The following is a 19,771-nucleotide window of genomic DNA, read 5'->3' as shown; positions in this document are numbered from 1 at the left end:
TTAGTATAATAGGAAAAGTGTATGGTAGGATACTTATAGACAGAGTTAGAGAAAGAACAGAGAAATTAGTTGGAGAAGAACAGGGAGGCTTTAGGAAGGGAAGAGGTTGTGTAGATCAGATATTCATTCTTAGATCTTTAGTGGAAAAGTTTCTAGAGAAGGGAAAGAAGTTGTATGCGGCTTTAATGGATTTGGAGAAAGCATATGACAGGGTGGATAGACAAGGATTGTGGAAAGTGTTAAGAATATATGGAGTAGATGGGAAGTTGTTGAATGCTGTGAAGAGTATGTACGATGGTGCGAAGGCTGCAGTGCGTGTGGATGGTGAACTAAGTGAATTTTTCCCTTTGAAAGTTGGTTTGAAACAGGGATGTGTCATGTCTCCATGGTTGTTCAATCTGTACATGGATGGGGTAATAAAAGAGGTAGAAGGTAGGGTAGTGGATGTTGGAGTGGCCCTGGTGAGAGAGGATAGTGTTTGGAAACTCCCTGTACTGTTGTTTGCAGATGATACTGTGTTGTTGAGTGAAGACGAAGGGGAGCTGCAAGGCTTGGTGGATGAGTTTGAGAGAGTGTGTAAGAAACGGAACCTAAAGGTGAATGTAGGGAAGAGTAAAGTGATGGTCTTTGAGAGAGGTGAAGTTAGTGAATGTACAGCGAGGTTAGATGGTGAGGAATCGGAAAATGTGAGTACGTTTAAGTATTTGGGTAGTGTGAAGAGTAAGGATGGAGGTTTGGAGGGTGAAGTGCTTGAAAGGATACAGCAGGGAAGAAAGGTTGCTGGTTCTTTGAAAGCAGTGATAAGAAACAGGGAAGTGAGCATGGAAGTGAAAAAGTTACTACATGACAGTATTGTGATACCAACTCTAACGTACGGAAGTGAAGCTTGGACATTGTTGGAAGGACACAAGTCAAGAGTGAGAGCAGTGGAAATGAGTTATTTAAGAGGAGCCTGTGGAGTCACGTGGAGAGACAGGCTGACGAATGAGGATATAAAGGAGCGTTGTGGTGTGGATGTGGATGTGATAGGAAGCGTTATGAGGAACACACTAAGGTGGTTTGGCCATGTGGAGAGGATGGAGGGTGAAAGACTGACGAAGAGAGTGTATGTGAGTGAGTTGGAGGGGGGAAGAGGGAGGGGGAGGCCGAGGATGAGATGGAGGGATGGGGTGGAGAGGTATATGAGAGAGGGGGGTGTGAGTTGGGAGCAGGGCAGTGAAATGGCGGGGGACAGGGCGACTTGGAGGCGATTTGTTTGTGGCCACCCCAAACGGGATTGAGGCGTCTGGCAATAGATAGAGATAGATAGATTTCTTTAGGTCATGATAGGTCTGTGTGTGTGTGTGTGTGTGTCTCTCTCTCTCTCTCTCTCTCTCTCCCTCTGGAATATTGACTTCACATCTCACTTTCCGGGCCTCAATTTCAAATTGCAAAACAAACTTAATTTTGTTTTCACTTTTCCATATCCCAGTTTCTGACTGACTGACTTAAGACTTTTTATTGCATATTGTTGCCAGGGATAGTTTAGACACTGACGAACCATCCCCCTCCTCAACTGTCCAAGTCATCTTGAATCTTTATAATTAATTGAGGGATACCCTCAAATTTCACACAAGAAAGTTTAACATTCTTTTTTCATAGCAGTATTTCTTACATTCAACACAGATTCATCCTAATAATGCATAATTTGCTGTGTGAAACGTCCATGGAGGTAGAGCTCATGATATACACTCAGATTATAACATTGGAGGTGCAAAAAAAACATAAAATATGACCTGCATTGAAATGTGTGACATTTATAGCTTGGAGGTTCTGTGTGGCAGAAGCAAACTCTTGCACTTTCACACAAGACATCACGGCCCTAGGTCCCATACCTTTCTCAGGAAATGCACTGTCTGAACAGTCCCACTGTCCAAACCATCACCGCTTCCCCCTAGTAGGTTGGGTATAGGTAGGGTATGGGTACAGTAAAGGATATTGCTCTGTATCCAGACATGGCCCATATCCAGTTATGCCTTTGGCCCTGTTATGTCAGATAATAGATAGATTGCTGTATATATATTTCCTTTCAGTGATCACAAATGCTGTAGTCCTTAAATACCCTGCAGCTTGGCTGTGAGTCTGTGCCACCTACAGATGGCTAACTGGAATGAGGAATTTCTCCCATAATAACTTCTCAATTGAAAATCGAAAAATGCTGGTGGTGGTGGTGGTGGTGGTGGTGGTGGTGGTGGTTACCCTTTTACCCACATAAAGATGAGGTGTGTTATAATTAAGAAACAAGAGACAAGAAAATACAGTCAGTACTCGCTCTACGATTGAGTTATGTCAAGTGAAAACCTATCGCATGGTGAAAAAATCATTTAGTGAGGTAAATATAGCATTGGTTCAGTGGGGGACGGGGAGGGGATCCTCAATCACAAATCCTAAATCCACCCCACCAACTGAGGTACGTCTTAGACCAGTCCGAGTCATCACCAAGAGTCCCCCCCGAGGCTATGGGACAGATGGAGATCCTGGATGGTCACTCCAGGTCCTCAGAGCTGAGGCCAATGGAGAGTGATGCATTGAGAGCGATGTGGTGAGGCCAGTGGAGAATGGAGCATTGAGAGTGAGGGAAGGTGTGGTCCGGTGACATGTGAGTGTGTCAGGTGGCGATAAAAACGAGGCAGACATGATGGAGGCAGGTGATGCCATCGTTGATGGCCTTGGCTCTTCCTCATTGCTGGCGGCAGGGGAGAAGAAGGAAGTGATGGTAGTCTGCTGTGTTGCCTTTTTATTAGTTGCCAGGAGCTCCCTGCACACTTTCATGTGTTGTTTGACGCCATGCATCGATGTGTCACTCCTTGCTGGGTTCGGGTCCTTGTTCTGGATGAATGTAATTCCCTTGTCCACTATTGCAAGGAACTCCTTCAAGGTCTTCATATTGAGAACATGAAGATGCTCATCCTTGCCTCCATCCTCATCACCTTCCTGTGCCTCTGCTACCTTTTTCCATAGCTCATTGAGCTCCTCTGGGTAGCTGCTCATTGTGGCTCTTCAGGTCCTCTTGCACATCATCTTTGTTGACCTTTTCAAATCCAGCTTTATGCAAGAGGTCGAGGATGTCTCAACGGATGTTCTTCACCACCGGGAACCCTGTGAAGGAGCACGCACACTCCTGTTCCATTGTGTGGTGGAGGTAGCAGGCCTTGAATATTGCAGTGACACACTGATCCATGGGCCGGAGCAACAGTGTTGTGTTGGGGGGCAGGTACACCACATTATTTACAATAAATTTGCATTATGTAATTTTACACGTAGGCACAGTTACACCACAACTGTCACATCTACACTTTGTATAACATACATTACGCTACATAACAATTAGTTGTTATGTAAATGTAGTGAACTTTTCGCTCAGTTTGACCTGATTACAGGATTTTTCACCATCGTCACGGAGTTTTTCCCTCAAGCTTGCTTCTATTAACGTAAATACGAGGTTTTTTCGCTCACTGGCGACTGTGACTTTCTGCTGTAGCAGGATAGCACACACACATCACAGTGTGAATCTTGTGTGACTGAGTTAGGATTTATATGTATACTGTATATATTGAAATTTTTTTCCTGGAAAAAAATTTCAACTTTTGATGGGGTGTAATGTCACGAGTCGGCTCGTGACATTAAATTTAGTGGGAAACTGCGAACTCTAGTAGAATCCCAGTGTTTATCGTTCAGTTAACCGCTTATCCGGTCGGGAGTGTTTTCAAAACAATTTTTCACTGTCATAAATGATCGTCTTTGTGCAAGACATTAGCGCTTCCGCTGAGCGATTTGTTGTGGGCGTGTTTTGCTCAGTCAAGCCATTGGTTATGCGGCCACAACTCTTCCCTCTTTCCCACGATTTAGGCAGTCGAGGTTTGAGCACCATGAAAGCAGGTTGGGCCAGAGCGTGTAGTGCCACCGTTCCTTAATTTCCACATAGTGTGATAGGCGAGAGGCTCAGCGTGTGCAGTGTCCTTCCTCAGTAACGACACCCAGTCATCCACTTTGTCCACTTTTCTGACCAGTATTTCTTTTCATTTTCCTAGGTTTAAGAGTTAGCTTTTGAGTGAGCGAGTGAGTAAGATCTCCTTATTTTAAATTCATTTTGAAATGTAACGTAAATTTATTTCTTTCTAATCAATAAATTTAACAGTTCTTTTTCTCGAGCTTAATGTAATGTAAACTCGTGTTTTAATTTCCATATTAAGCTTATTCTAGTTATAGCTACTATCTTGCATAAACACTTTGCTATTGATAACTGGTACTTAGGCCGGTCCTTTTGTATTAAGCTTAAATCCGTTGTGCCATCGAGGAGTTAATGCATCAGCAAGAATCTGTTATCATTAATAGCATTAGTTACTGATTGTCAGGGGTGAAGTCACTTTCTCCAGAGGCTAACAGTACTAATAAACAGCAATTGTGAGGAATTAGTCTCTGCTGTGTACTGTTGAGAAAGTTTATAAATTCTCGTTCTTAGAGAATCGCCGAAGCAAGCCAGCATAAAGTAATCATTGCTTGATTTTAACAAGACAATTAATTGTCCCGCTATCAATATTATTGAATAATTATCCTTTAATATTGAATAATCTTTAAAAACCCCATGACACACTCAAACCAACCCCTGCAGGCCTTGAACTTCTCCTTGGCCTCCTTACCTTGCTTTTCCTTGAGGTCCCTCCACAGATCTGGAGCCTTAGCGCAGATAAAAGTTTGGTGAAATGGCTGCTTTGCTAGGTTTAGTTCATTAACCCACAGAGTTAGGAGACACACTGTCTCCCCTGGGATAGGATCCCTTGATCTGGTTAGTTATTTTGCAGTTAGGCAAGGCACGTTTTGTGATGCCACAGTTACAGCATCTGATTTCTTTGTCACTGTTGAGACCTTGGACTGAGGTAGCTTTAAGGTGTTGGCAATCTTGCTTGGTCCCTTCCCCTCCTAATGCCGCTTAACAATGTTTAATTTCTCCCTAGGGGAAAGGCTAAGCTTTTCCCTTTTAGACATGCCTTCAGTAGTATCATTAGCTTCATGCTTTCCACTGGGGGTTGCACCACACCTAATTTCCAAACTACAAGTTTCACCTATTTCACTCACTAAAAGTTTTCACTCGACTTACAGTCGCACACAGCACTATTTGTAGTGCCTTTGCAATGTTATTTGGCAGTTGTGATGGCCTTATTCAAGCAAGAAGGTTAGGCAACTTGAAGAATGCAAGGGAGACAATCACAAGCATGGGACATGTAAGTGAGTGGGCTTTCGAGACAGGGTCTTCAAAAGGTTGGCATAATGGCCTCCACCTCTGCAGACCTGAGATGGGGGTTCTGTGCATGTAAACTCTGGGGAGCCATGTTAGTTCAGACAGCTGACTGTTGGTTTGCATGCATCACCACATCTGCACAAGATTAGTGGAGGCAGCCATCATAATTATCATTCTAGTGAAATTGTGATAATTTTTGTATTGTTTTTCAAAAAAGGGTGTAACTTTTAAATTATCATTGTTGCGATTCATCACAGCACAAACTGCCATATAATGAGACTTGACTCTATCAGAGTGGGAGAATTACTAATACCTTGCTCCACTGAAAAGGGCCAGACAGCCAGGCACATGTCACACAAGCCCCTTCTACCAATATACTCTACTATAATACATGGAGATTAGAGATAATATTGTGTTTATGTAAAAGTATTACATAATAAAAATTCTCTAATTCCCTCAGGTCCAGAGAAAAAATCCCGCATACCAGATGAGGAAGCAAACCTTGTGACAGCATACCATGAGGGAGGTCACACGCTAGTGGCGCACTACACAAAGGACTCTCACCCCCTCCACAAAGTTACTATTATACCTCGGGGACCCTCACTTGGACATGTAAGTCATTGTTTACATGCTATGCAGTGGGACAGTTGAGACCACATGGGGTAATTGAGACTACTTAAGGAATTGAAAACTAAGGAAATTATGGATATGACAGAGTTAATTCTGGTATAGCCATGTAACATCTGTGCTATAGGCCTGTCTCTCTCATACTGTAAAGTAAATGGCCATATTAATCAAAGTATTGCACAGTGCACCCTCACACAGTGCGAGTTTATGGTTGGCGGAAACCCTCGTGCTCTACGATTTCGTATTATATGAACCAAAGAACGTTTGGGAAAAATGGTATATGGTGGACAGCCCACCCAGGGCTTGGTTTTTGGATCCCATTCCAGCCTACACTGCCTTGCTGTTACTTTGTCTAATAGTACTTCTAGTTGGACCAACAAATAAAACAACAAATAGAACACCATGTGCCTTTATTCAAGTGTCTTCTGAGCTTTGCTAAGAAGGGAGAGAGGTGGGTATCCGAGGCACGGGGCGTCTGCTCTCGCCCCGTGGGGCAGGGCACCCTGTTGTCACTCTCACTGTCACTGCTGAGGTCTGGAGGTGCTATAAACCCTTCAAAGTCAACAGCTGAGACCATGGTAAACAGATGGGTACTGCTATGATGCTAAAACAGACCACAGGATACGAGGTACAACGTGTTTCCTACAGAATTATGGAGGAGAAGTGTCTGTTTACCAAGGGATGTCGGTAGATTGCATGCAGATAACTTGCCAGCTGTCAGCTATTTTGAATCTCACTCGTTGCCAGGCACCTGCCTTTGTGTGACTGACTTGCATTGTCCAGCCCGACACTAATAGTAATGAGGGGAAGTCCATTTTTGCCCTGGAATCATACAGCCTATTCACATATTGAGAAGTTCGATTTGCAGATTTTTGCATTTGATGAAAATAAGCATTTTCTGGGTTGACCTCGCATTGTAGGTGATTCACACTGTGTGAGTTCGCATTGTGTGGGGGTGCACTGTAATTCAGACTTGCATGGACAGTTTTTTAGTGAAATCTTGGCATTCAGTTGGCATGAATGAGTGGAGTATATTATGTTTGCATAATCATACCAGTAACTGTTCCTTGGTCATTTCCATAGTTTCCTAGGATTTATTTTTCAATAAATGTTTCTCTGAATGGTCTTCATTACCTTATGTGGCTTCAGTTGTCCCATTGTGTAATTGCTGTATTTAGATGGGGGAAGTTAATGGAAGAGTTAAGTGGTCCATTGAATAATGTAATTGGCCATTTCAGAGTGCTTCTCAGAAATGTTAAAAAAATGCATGGAAGCAGGAGTGACACTGGTAGTGAATACTAGCTCTCTTATAGTCAGATTTATTTTGGGGTGGCCATAAATACATTGCCTCAGTGTCACCCTGCCCTCTGCCATTTGGCTGCCCTCCCTCCATCTCACACCACCCTCTCTCATATACTATATCTCTCCACTCAGTCCCTTCATCACATCTTTTGTTTCCCCATCCACCACACTCACATACACACTCCTAGTCTGACCCTCATTCTCCATCCTTTCCACATGGACAGATCATCTTAGAGTATTTCTCTTAACACTTTCAACCACATCCACATCCACATCAGTATCAAAACACTCCTAAACTTCCTCAGTTGAGGCATTCAGAGTAAGAAGGGGGTTTTGCACCTCTCAGGACCCCACAACACGCACACACACACACACACACACACACACACACACACACACACACACACACACACACACACACACACACGAACAGCCGGAGAGAGAGGTCGTCCCAGGCATCGCTCCTAACCTTGAGTAGTTTCAGGAATTTTGTCTGTCCTGTCTCCTAGGGTCTTTCTTTAAATTTAAAATAATGAAAGTTGGTAGACTACCAAAACTGTAAAGATTTGTTGCCAATAGTATACATGAATGTTTGTGGCTTATTCGGTAACAGCTGTTTAGGTACTTTACCGGTACGTTAAAGATGGCCGAAAATGTAAACAATGAGGGAATGGAATTTCAAGGATTTGATGCTAATACTAATGTCATGGACCTGGTGAAAACATTAATTATGAGGATTAGTGAACTCGAAAAAAAAGTAGAGAATCTAGTGATAAAGGAGGTGTCAGGAAATACGGAAACCACCATACAGAGTCTAATCCAGTCCAACGAAACAGCCAAAGAAGAGATTAAGAATTTGAAGAGGGAAAATGTTGAACTGAGGAGGAAACTTGAAGAGAGTACTAACAAAACGGAGAAGGTGAGTAATGTACTAGAAGAACACAAGGCAAAGTGGGCACACGTAGAAGAGGAACAGAAAGAAGTGGTCAGCTTAAGAGAGATCATCCAGGAAGAAAGGGAAATGAACAAGAAAGAAATGGAAGAAAATGTAGTGAAAATACTGAAGAAAAAAGAGAAAATAGTGAGAGAAACTGTAGAAAGGAACAGATGTGTGGTAGTATTTGGAAACAGGGAAGAGGAAGAAAAGGTTATGTTCGCAAGACTCGAGAGAGACACGAACATGGTGAGAGGAATATTAGGCAAGATTGACCCCGAAGGAGACAAGTGGGTAAAAGAAATTGAGGAAATAAGGAGGATAGGGCCTTATAAGAAAGGGGAAACAAGACCAATGAGAGTCAAGTTTACATCAGAAAGTGTAATAAATGAGATACTTAAAGTGACCTGGAAATTAAGCAAAGAGGCGGGGATGGAAAATATTATAATAAGAAAAGATCTGAATGAAGAAGAAAGAGAAGTTTTAAAATCATTAAAGGAAGAAGTAAAGGAAAAAAATGATAAGAGGTCAGAGGAAGAACGTAATACTTTTTTGGAGAGTATTGGATATGAAAGTAAGGAAATGGTATTTAAGGAAATAGAAGTGAAGGAAACTAGGGGGGATGGTTGTGAAAGATCAGAAGTTGAGGAAGTGGAAAGTGGGACAGAGAGTAGGAGAGAGGAGGGTATTAATAATGTCAAAAATAATTTGAAGGTGATATATACTAATGTTGATGGTTTCATATCGACAAGGATCGAAATTAATGATTTCTTGAGAGAACATGAACCTGATGTCATGTGCTTTGTAGAGACCAAATTAAGAGAAGATATTGATGTTCATTTGGGAGATGGTAAATACAAACTGTGGAGAAAAGACAGAAAAGAAAAAAGGGAGGAGGAGTGATGATAGCAGTGAAGAACAACATAAATGTAGATACTGTGGAAATGGGAGAAGGCAGGGCTGAAGTGATATATATGAAATTAGAAACTGGAGAGAATGTTAAGAGAGATATGGCGGTAGTGTATGTTCCCCAAAAGACGAGAGCATGGAAGGATGACGAATACCATGAGATGTTGTCAGATATGGCTAGCTACTTGCAAAAAATAATTGAGAAAAGCAATAATATAATTTTGGTGGGTGACTTTAATTGTAAAGAGGTGAACTGGGAGGAATGGTACTCGGGAGGCGGCGAGGATTCGTGGGGTACTATGTTATTAAATATAATAATGAATAATGTGATGACGCAGTGGGTCAAAGAAGAGACACGGTTTCGAGGTGAGGACACACCAGCAAGGTTAGATTTACTGTTCACCAAAGAACCCGATGTAATAGAATCATTGGAATATCTCTGTCCTTTGGGAAAAAGTGATCACGTGGTCATTGAGTTCCAGATGTTAATAGGAAACGTAGAGCCAAGAGACGAGCTTCATAGACAGGGAAGATACAACTTTGGCAAAGCAAATTTTACAGGATTGAGAAACTTTTTTGAAAATGCGGATTGGAGAAAATTCAGAGAAACAAGAGAGATACAGAGGAAGTGGGATATCTTTCTGGACCTCTGTAATTTGGGAGTGGAAAAATTTGTACCAAGAGTAAGAGGGAAAGAAAACAGGAAAAAGGAGTGGTTTAATAGAAGGTGTATGATAGCCAAAAAAGAGAGAGATAAGGCGTGGAACAATTGGAGAAAGAAAGGTAACGACAGAACAAAGGAAGAATATAAAAGAAGAAGAAACGAATACACAAGAATACGTAGGGAAGAAGAAAGGAATTTTGAAAAAGGTATAATTGACAAATGCAAGGATGAACCCAAACTGTTTTATAGATTTGTTAATGGCAAACTGAAACAAAAGGAAGGAATCACCAAGCTGAAAGTAGATGGAGAGGTCTTTAAGGATGCGGCAATGCAAGCAGAAATAATGAACAAACGTTTCCAGTCAGTTTTCACTAAAGAAAAGGAGCTTGTGGAAGGGGAGGGAGTGATTAGAAATGTTCCGGTGATGAAAGATATAAAAGTGGAGGTACAGGAAGTGTATAAATTACTGGAAGCTCGAGATGTAAGGAAAGCCCCAGGACCTGATGGAATTTCTAATTGGGTACTGAAGGAATGCAGAGAACAACTGGCGGATAAAATTCACAGCTTAATTGTATGCTCACTGGAAGAGGGGAAAGTGCCAAAAGAATGGAAGAGGGCAAATGTGGTACCAATTTACAAGGGAGGAAACAGGGAAGAACTCCTGAATTATAGACCAGTGTCTCTAACCAGCATGGTCGCAAAATTGTGTGAGAGAATCCTGAAAGACAGATGGATAAAATATCTGGAAGAGATGAATATTTTGGCTGAATGTCAGTTTGGATTCAGAAGTGGAAGGTCATGTGTTTCAAACTTGTTGAGCTTTTACTCAAGAGCGATTGATGTGGTACAGGAGAGAGATGGTTGGGTGGATTGTGTGTACTTAGACTTAGAGAAGGCCTTTGACAAGGTACCTCATAAGAGACTAATGTGGAAACTAGAATATATAGGAGGACTAAAGGGGAAACTTCTGGAATGGATGAGAGACTTTTTGAGAGAGAGACAAATGAGGACAGTAATAAAGGAAAAGATGTCTGGATGGAGGGAAGTAACAAGTGGAGTCCCTCAAGGCTCAGTGTTGGCACCAGTAATGTTCCTGATTTACGTAAATGATATGGTAGATGGAGTGAACAGTTATGCGAGTCTGTTTGCTGATGATGTAAAGATCTTGAGGAAGTTAGAGGTTGAGGAGGATTGTAAAATACTGCAGGAGGATTTGGATAGGATACACAATTGGAGCCGGACGTGGGAAATGAAATTTAATGTAAAGAAATGTAAAATATTGGAAATGGGTAAAATTACCAGGAGACCATCACTGAATTATTTTTTGGGTAATGAATTAATCACAAAAAGGAGAGAAGAGAAAGATTTGGGAGTGCTGGTCCAAGATAGTTTGTCACCAGAAAAGCACATTAACAAGATAGTTGGAGAGACTTATAAGCTCTTGACTAACATAAGAGTAGCATTTCATTATATGGATGAGGAAATGATGAAAAAATTGATAGTGGCCGTGATCCGCCCCAGGTTGGAATATGCAGCGGTAGTGTGGTCCCCACACAAAAAGAAAGATATAAACAAGATTGAGAGAATACAAAGAACAGGAACCAAGATGGTCCCCAGTCTGACAGACCTGTCATACAGAGAGAGGCTGGAAAAACTGGATTTGCCTTCGTTAGAGGAAAGGAGAAAGAGGGGAGACATGATTGCGGTGTTCAGGACCATGGTGGGAGTAGATAAAATTGACAAAGAAGATCTGTTTGTATGGGATAAGAGAGCAACAAGAGGACATGGAATGAAATTGAAAAAGTCAAGCTGCTTGAAGGCTATCAAGAAATATAGCTTTCCTTACAGAAGTATAGACTTATGGAATAGCCTGGACAAAGAGATCGTCCAGTCTAAAAACTTAAACGAGTTTAACCCTTTAACCGCGGGTATTGTTTTGGTCTGACTGTCCTCTCCCGCGGGGGTTTCAGCCAAATGTAAACAAACCTTTTAACCTTAATAACTCTGCACAGAATAAAGCTAGAGAAAAAAATAAGGTACCATTAGAAAGTACTAACCTTCAGCTTTCCATTGATGTAGGTTTCATGACTTCGTTGACTTTCACAGGACGGGCAGTGCCGTTAGAAGTGAGGGGTGTAAAATCACTATTTTCGCTCACACATCATTACCTTCGCTCATACACCATTACCAAATGCCAACCTCATTCTGATAATAATACTATAAACATATATGAACACTGCACATACGATAAACACCCACTCTGTGTTCACTGAGGCATGTAAAGGCACTGTAATTACCTGCACTTCACTGCCACATCAGCGGTGTTGTAATCACTATTTTTCGCTCACACACCATTACCAAATGCCAACCTCATTCTGATAATAATACTATAAACATATATGAACACTGCACATACGATAAACACCCACTCTGTGTTCACTGAGGCAGGTAAAAGGCACTGTAATTGCCTGCACTTCACTGCCACATCAGCGGTGTTGTAATCACTATTATTCGCTCACACACCATTTCCAACTGCCTAACACATTCTGATAATAATACTATAAACATATATGAACACTGCACATATACGATCAACAGCCACTCTGTGTTCACTGAGACGGGTAAAAGGCACTGTAATTGCCTGCACTTCACTGCCACATCAACATGTGTTGTCACTCACACAGCTGGACAGATACTGATGCGCGCTTGGTCAGGGGTGGGGTGGGGGGCCCAGGGGGTGGGAGGTGGGGCCCCAGGGGGGGGAAGAGGGAGGTGGGGGTCGGCTGGAGTGAAAGAACTTAATAGCTACTCTCCCTTGAAACAATTGGCGCACGGAAAAAACGCGGGGTATTCAAAATATTCACAAACATTCGAGAATGACACCCGCGGTTTGGTCCAGTTTTTGCAACGTCATTCTGGAATGACACCCGCGGTTAAAGGGTTAAAGTTAAATTCGACTTATTGAGAAACAGCGACGGAAACCCACGAGCATAGTACATTCCGTGTATATCACAATTAGGTATATTCTTAAATATTTGGAACGACTTAGACAAAGAGGTGGTGCATGAGAAAAACATTCATGTGTGTAAAGGTAGACTTGATAAATGTGGACATGGAGACAGGACAACACGAGCATTGCTCAATTCCTGCATACTACAAATAGGTAAATACAAATAGGTAAATACAGACACACACACACACACACGGCATCGTCGGAGGTAGACGTCTGTACCGGCGCTCCATACCAGCTCAACACGGCCAGAGGCATTACCTAAATAAGTATCTTTGAATGAGTCAAGCTCTGTACCAGGTTAGACTAAATGATTTTTCATTATTAAAAGGAAAAGAAATAATAAGTTTAAATAAGACTGGTTCAAACAACAAAGAACCACGATGCGTTGAGTCAGCTGGGTTGGTTTATACTACAGCAACACGGGGAAAGCGTGCATACTTTGTAAGTACACACTCTGTTCATTTAGTATTACAAAATGGATCCATACTTCAGTAAAACAAATTTGGAAAAGAAAAGGGATAAAAGTAAAAAGCAAAATGATGATTTCTACCAAGAACTGGTTGAAGTGGAGACTCACAATAGACTGGTTGAACGTGTACACAAACTAAAAATGGCTTTCAAAATTGAAATTGATGAAATAAAGAAGCAAATGCACTTGCAAAAGGAAGAGATAGAAAAACTGGGAAGGGAGGCCAATAAGAAAGACACAACCATCAGTGAACTAACAGTGGAATTGAATACGCATAGGAAGAAAGTGAGTGAAATGGGAAGTACAGTAGTTAATCACTAGAGTGTTATGGAAGAGTTAAAAAATGACACAGAGACAATTAGACAAGCAAGCAGTCTTACTGACCAGAGCAGTGATATTGAGGAGAAGATAACACAGGTGAATGAAGCTGTGCAAAGCTACAAAAATTATGTAGAAACCACGTATGCTGAAATGGTGAAAGTAAAGAAAGACTTAGAAACAAGGGTGGAGGAAAAAAACATTAAAAAGGAAGTGAAAAGAATAATCCAAAACAATCCAAAGTTAGTCAGAGATTCAGTAGAAATAAATAAATCAATAGTAATCACTTGTATAGAAGAGGAAGAAATTAAAAACAAAATCACTAGAGACAAAAAGGAGATGGCAGATGTAATGAGCTTACTGAAAGAAGTATCAGAGGAAATCTGTAGTAAAGATATAGAGGAACACAAAAGGTTAGGGAAATACGAGAAAAGCAAGACAAGGCCTCTAAAGGTGACTTTCCAGAGTGTAAACACTGTGGAAGAGATACTAAAAAATGCAAAGAATCTTATGGAAAAAGAGGAGTTCAAAAATGTATGGATAAAAAGATGCCTAACACAAGAGGAACTGGAATTACTGAAAGAGAAAAGGGAGGAAGCAAAAACAAAAAATGAGGGAAGATCAGAAGAGGACAAGAAGAAATTTTTTTTTGCAGGTACGAAAGTGGTACACAAACAGGACGGAAGAAAAAGGAGGAAGTTAGTAGAACCATGCCATGACAAGTATATAAACAAGATGATAAAGTTGATGTACTCAAATGTGGATGGAATGGTATCTAAATTACTAGAGATGAATGATTATGCCAGAGAAATGAACCACAAATAATATGCCTAACTGAGACAAAATTAACACCAAGGATATCCAATGACATACTAAACTTAGAGGAATACAATATATGGAGAAGAGACAGAAATTTTTAAAAAGGAGGAGGAATTATAATATTAACTAAGAAAAATCTAAAAGTCAAGGAAATAAAACTAGATATACCATCACAAGTAGAACTAATTGCAGTAGAGATCGACACACCTGAAGGTAAAGTAATTGTAGCCAATTTGTATATGCCACCCAGATCAAACACATGGGAAAGGAGACGAATATGGCAGAGAGTACAATTCAGAGTATAAGATCCTTGCTACATAAAATGGAAGAGAAATCGGAAAGAATTATACTAACTGGGGATTTCAGTACAAATATAAATTGGAATACTCTAGATATAAATAGCCAAGAAAGCTGTTGGGACCAAAAGCTCCTGGATCTCGTACAAGAGTTTTTCTTAACGCAACATGTGAGGGAAACCACTAGAAAAAGAAGACTTGATGTACCTTCAGTGCTAGATCTAATATTTACTAGGCAAGAAAATGACATTGACAGTTTAATATATCACCCTCCACTCGGCAAAAGCGATCATGCAGTACTAAATTATAACTTCAGGATAGCATATGACATAGTAAACAGCAATGATAGTTACAAAAAGAGACTAAACTATAAAAAGGGAAATTATCAAGACCTAAAGAAGTATTTCTTAGAAGTTGATTGGGAAAATGAGCTTAGAGGACAAGATTTAAATGCTGTATATAAAAAATTTTGTGAATTTTATGAAATAGGAGTCCAGAAGTACATCCCACAGCACAAAGAAGTAGATAAGAAAATACAGAAATGGTTCAATACAGAATGTAAAAAATAAAAAGAAAGAAGAGATATGTTGTGGAATAGATACAGTAGACACAATAGTGAAAGGGCGTATAATAATTACAAACAGGCAAAAAACGACACTACAAGAATAAGGAGGGAAGCCCAAAAACAGTTTGAGGAGGATATAATAAATAAAAGTAGTGATCAACCAAAGCTGTTTTACAGCTATATCAGAAGCAAAACCAAAGTAAAAGATATAATACAATCCATCACGGACGAGGGAATCACTTATACACAAGAGAAAGATATTTGTGAAGCACTAAATAAGAATTTCCAATTAGTTTTTGCAGAAGAAAAAATTTTTGAGAGGGAATATGTGGAACACGCATGTCCACACATACTACCAGATATACAAATAGCAGAAAAAGTAATACAGGAGGAGTTAAGTAGATTAGACAGAGGAAAAGCAAGTGGTCCTGATGAAATTTCATGTTGGGTGTTACGAGAATGTGCAAAGGAGTTAAGTAAACCATTATTTTTAATTTTCAAGAAATCCTTGAGTCAAGGGAAACTACCTGATATTTGGAAAGAAGCAAATATAGTCCCCTTATTCAAGAAAGGAAATAGACAAAATCCTCTCAACTACCGACCAGTATCACTGACCAGTGTTGTAAGCAAGGTATTAGAAAAACTTATAAGAAAAGCTTGGGTAAATGATCTAGAAGAACACAGTATGATAACAGAAAGACAGTTTGGTTTCAGAAAAGGAAAATCATGTGTTACTAATCTGTTGAGCTACTATGACAGAGTAACAAACACAATACAGGAAAGGGAAGGATGGGTGGACAGTATCTATTTAGATTTCAAGAAAGCTTTTGACACAGTACGACACTAAAGACTTTTATGTAAGCTGTACCATCAAGGAGGAATTCGAGGCAAACTGTTTTGTTGGATGCAAGACTTTCTCATAAAAAGAGAAATAAGGACAGTATTAAGAGGAAACTACTCATCATGGAAAGAAGTGACTAGTGGAGTACCACAGGGTTCGGTGCTGGCACCAATCATGTTTCTAGTGTACATAAATGATATAAACAGTAACACTGGAAATGAGAGCTATCTGAATATGTTTGCAGATGATGCAAAAATACAAAGGAGAATTACTAGCACAGACTCTTGTAGAGAGCTACAAGAAGAATTAAATAAACTTCATGAATGGAGTAGTACATGGCAAATGGAATTCAATGTGGACAAGTGTCATGTAATCAAGTTTGGTAAAAGTGGAAAAAGACCTGATTGGGATTATAAGTTAGGAAATAAAACCCTATACACATCAGAAAGAGAGAAAGACGTAGGTGTGATTATCAATAACAGACTATCTCCGGCTGACCACATCAGCGAGAAGGTACGGAACATGTATACACTGCTTGCAAATATGAGAATAGCATTCACATACATAAATGAAGACATGCTAAGAAGGATAATAACATCATTCATTAGACCAACCCTGGAATATGCATCAATAGTCTGGAGTCCTCATCTCAAAAAGCATATAGACAAGATTGAAAAAGGTCAAAGGGCCGCTACAAGATGGATACCAAGCTTAAGGGACCTAAGCTACGAAGAAAGACTAAATAAACTGAATCTACCAACACTACAGGAGAGAAGGAAAAGAGGCGACATGATAATGCTATATAAGTGCATATCAGGAAAGGAGAAAATAGACTAATGATTACTTAACATATGGAGAAGCATCAGCAAGAGGACACTGCAAAAAAGTGCATAAGAAGAGAGGTGATAAAGACATAAGGAAATTCAGTTTCCCAAACAGAGCAATTGATCAATGGAATGCACTACCGAATGAAATAGTGTGTGTCAAAACAATTCACAAATTTAAGGATATGTACGATAAATATGGTCTAAGACACGGGACAGTACGAGCTTGACTCATTCCTGTAAAGATACAATTAGGTAAGAACAGTTAGATAAGAACACAGACACACACACACACACACACACACACACACACACACACACACACACTAGCGAACGGCCACAGCGAACGGATGTCTCTTGACTGCTCCCAGGCCCAGCCACCGCTGCAAACCTTAAGTAGTTTTCAGGAATTATGTTTTTCCTGTCACCTATGGTCTTGTTTTAAGTTTAAAATACTGTAAGTTAATATAGACTACCAAAAATGTAAAGATTTATTGGCAAGAGTATACATGAATGTTTGTAGTATTTTCGGTAACAGCTGTTTTTGGTACTGTAACAATTCTCAGACATGGCCGATAATGTAAACATTGAGGGACTCGAATTTCTATGATTTGATAGAAATACTAATGTGAGAGAGTTCAAATACCTGGGTACAGTGATAGAAAAGAGAGGAAAATGTGCAAAAGAAGTTGAAAGTAGAGTGACACAAGGAAGAAAAGTAGCTGGTGCAATGAAGGCCTTGATAAGAAACAGAGGCTTGAGTGTTGCAGCTGCACGAGGCTTACATGAAGGAGTGTTAGTGCCACCTTTAACATATGGATGTGAGACTATGGTGTGGCATGAAAATGAAAAGTCAAGAGTAAGAGTGGTGGAGATGGGACTGCTGAGGAATGTATGTGGAGTACAGAGGGTGGATAGGATACGAAATAATGTGATTCGTGAAAGATGCGGAGTGAGGAAGTCGGTGGACACCAGAATTGAAGTGAGTGTACTGAGATGGTATGGTCATGTGGAGAGAATGGATAACAATAGTGGTGAAGAAAGTATATCTGAGCGAATTCGAAGGAGGGAGGAGGCGAGGTAGGCCAAGGAGAAGGTGGAGAGATATCGTTTCTTTTCGTTTCGTTTTTAAAGTCTCCAACATGCTTGCATGTGTCGGCCTTGGTCACCTAATGGCGGCTCTTCACGCTGCACGATCCATTGCAGCCTCCCTGTTCAGTCCCTTAACCCTAAGGTCACACTTAATGACCTCGTCCCATGTCTTTCTCGGTCTACCCCTCATAACCCCACCCCCAATATTAACACTTCTCACCTTCCTCACCCAATTATCATCCCTCATCCTCTCCACATGTCCAAATTACCTCAATCTACCTCTCCTCATCACATCATCAATACACTCCAGTCCCATCCTACCTCTCAACTCTTCCATTGTAAACCCAGCCCCTCCAGGCCTTGGACGCAGGGACGCACTGCACATCCACCTAATCATTGTCATTTCTGTACGTCTGAGCCGGCGAATGTCTTCCTCCTTCACTGCCCAGGTCTCACTGCCATACAGCATTACACTCCTAACACATGCTGCATACAAAGACCCCTTAGCACGTAGGGAGAGCCCTCTCAATGTCAGGAGAGGCAAGAGCTCCCTGAACTTCTTCCAACCACTTCTCACCCTAGCCACAGAGCTAGTTCCAGCCCCACCTCCAGCACACAACATGTCTCCCAAATTACAAAACTTCCACACACTCAAGAGATTCACCAGCAAGTTCAATCCTTTCACGTCTGACGATCTCCACCTGCTCACCCGCCGTACACATAAAATCAGCATTATCTCGCAGTCTACCTCTGATACCACTACATCTCTTATGCACCCATTTATCACACACACCGCACAAGATGGAATTACTTCCCACGCCCTTGTGGCAAACTGCACATGGCCACTCTCCCTCGTCTTTGACAGTACCGACACCCACCCTAGATATCATCACTTTTGTTTTATCTGCATTTACCCTTAAACCCTTTTGCCCCATACCATCTCTCCACTTCCTAAACCTTTCCTCCGCCTCCCTTTCATTCTCTGCAATCAACACCAAATCATCAGCATACAACAACTCCCACGGGAGTCCGTTTCTAAAGTCACGTGAAAGGGCTTCAAGTACCATGATAAACAACATGGGACTCAAGACTGACCCCTGATGCACACCAACATTCATGGAAAACTCATTACTCAAATCTCCATTCACTCTCACCTGGGTGTGAGCACCCACATACATGGCCATAACCACCCTAACCAGCCACTCCTCCAAGCCAAGCTTTCTCATTGCCCACTTCACCACCTCTCTAGGGACTCTGTCAAAGGCCTTTTCCAAATCAACAAAAACAAAATAAAGATCCCTTCTCCTACCAATATATTTTTCCTGAAGCTGTCGAACATTGAATATGGCATCAGTGGTCCCCCTACCTGGCATAAACCCAAACTGCATCTCATCAATATTCACTCTTTCTTTAATCATACCTTCTAAAACTCTCTCCATTACCTTCATTATCTGATCTAAAAGCTTTATACCTCTATAATTTCCTCTTTCCAGGGCATCACCCTTCCCTTTATACACATTTACAATTACACTCTTCAGCCAATCATCTGGGACAACACACTCACAAATAATCCTATTTATCAGGTCAGTGACTAAACTCACCCCTATATTGCCTGAGGCCTTCAACATTTCGGCAGTCAACCCAGACCCACCTGCTGCCTTGCCCACCCTCGTCCTGCCTATTGCCTCACTCACAGTAGCAGTATCAATCAAAGGCCAAGGGCCAGACACTGGATCTGCTGGCTCCAAACCTTCCCTGTCCCAGTCAAACTCCTCATTCAACAACCGGTTATAATGCTCTCTCCATGCATCTTTAATATC

At 41.0% G+C, this 19,771-nt stretch overlaps 1 protein-coding gene across 1 annotated transcript in view; it reads left to right on the top strand.

The window, feature by feature from the left end:
• YME1L (ATP-dependent zinc metalloprotease YME1L) overlaps window positions 1–19,771 on the top strand; it is a 757,090-nt gene that overhangs the window by 560,063 nt on the left and 177,256 nt on the right. Inside the window, exon 12 of the mRNA XM_080280511.1 lies at window positions 5,739–5,890. Coding sequence (XP_080136637.1) covers window positions 5,739–5,890 — 152 coding nt within the window. The remainder of the gene's footprint in view (window positions 1–5,738; window positions 5,891–19,771) is intronic.

Source organism: Coenobita brevimanus, chromosome 85 (genome assembly GCF_032717465.1).
Source record: "Coenobita brevimanus isolate Jiangsu-jjx chromosome 85, ASM3271746v2, whole genome shotgun sequence".
Taxonomy (NCBI): Eukaryota; Metazoa; Arthropoda; class Malacostraca; order Decapoda; family Coenobitidae; genus Coenobita; species Coenobita brevimanus.
The sequence above is the reverse complement of the archived record's forward strand: the minus strand, read 5'-3'. Positions and strand labels throughout refer to the sequence as shown.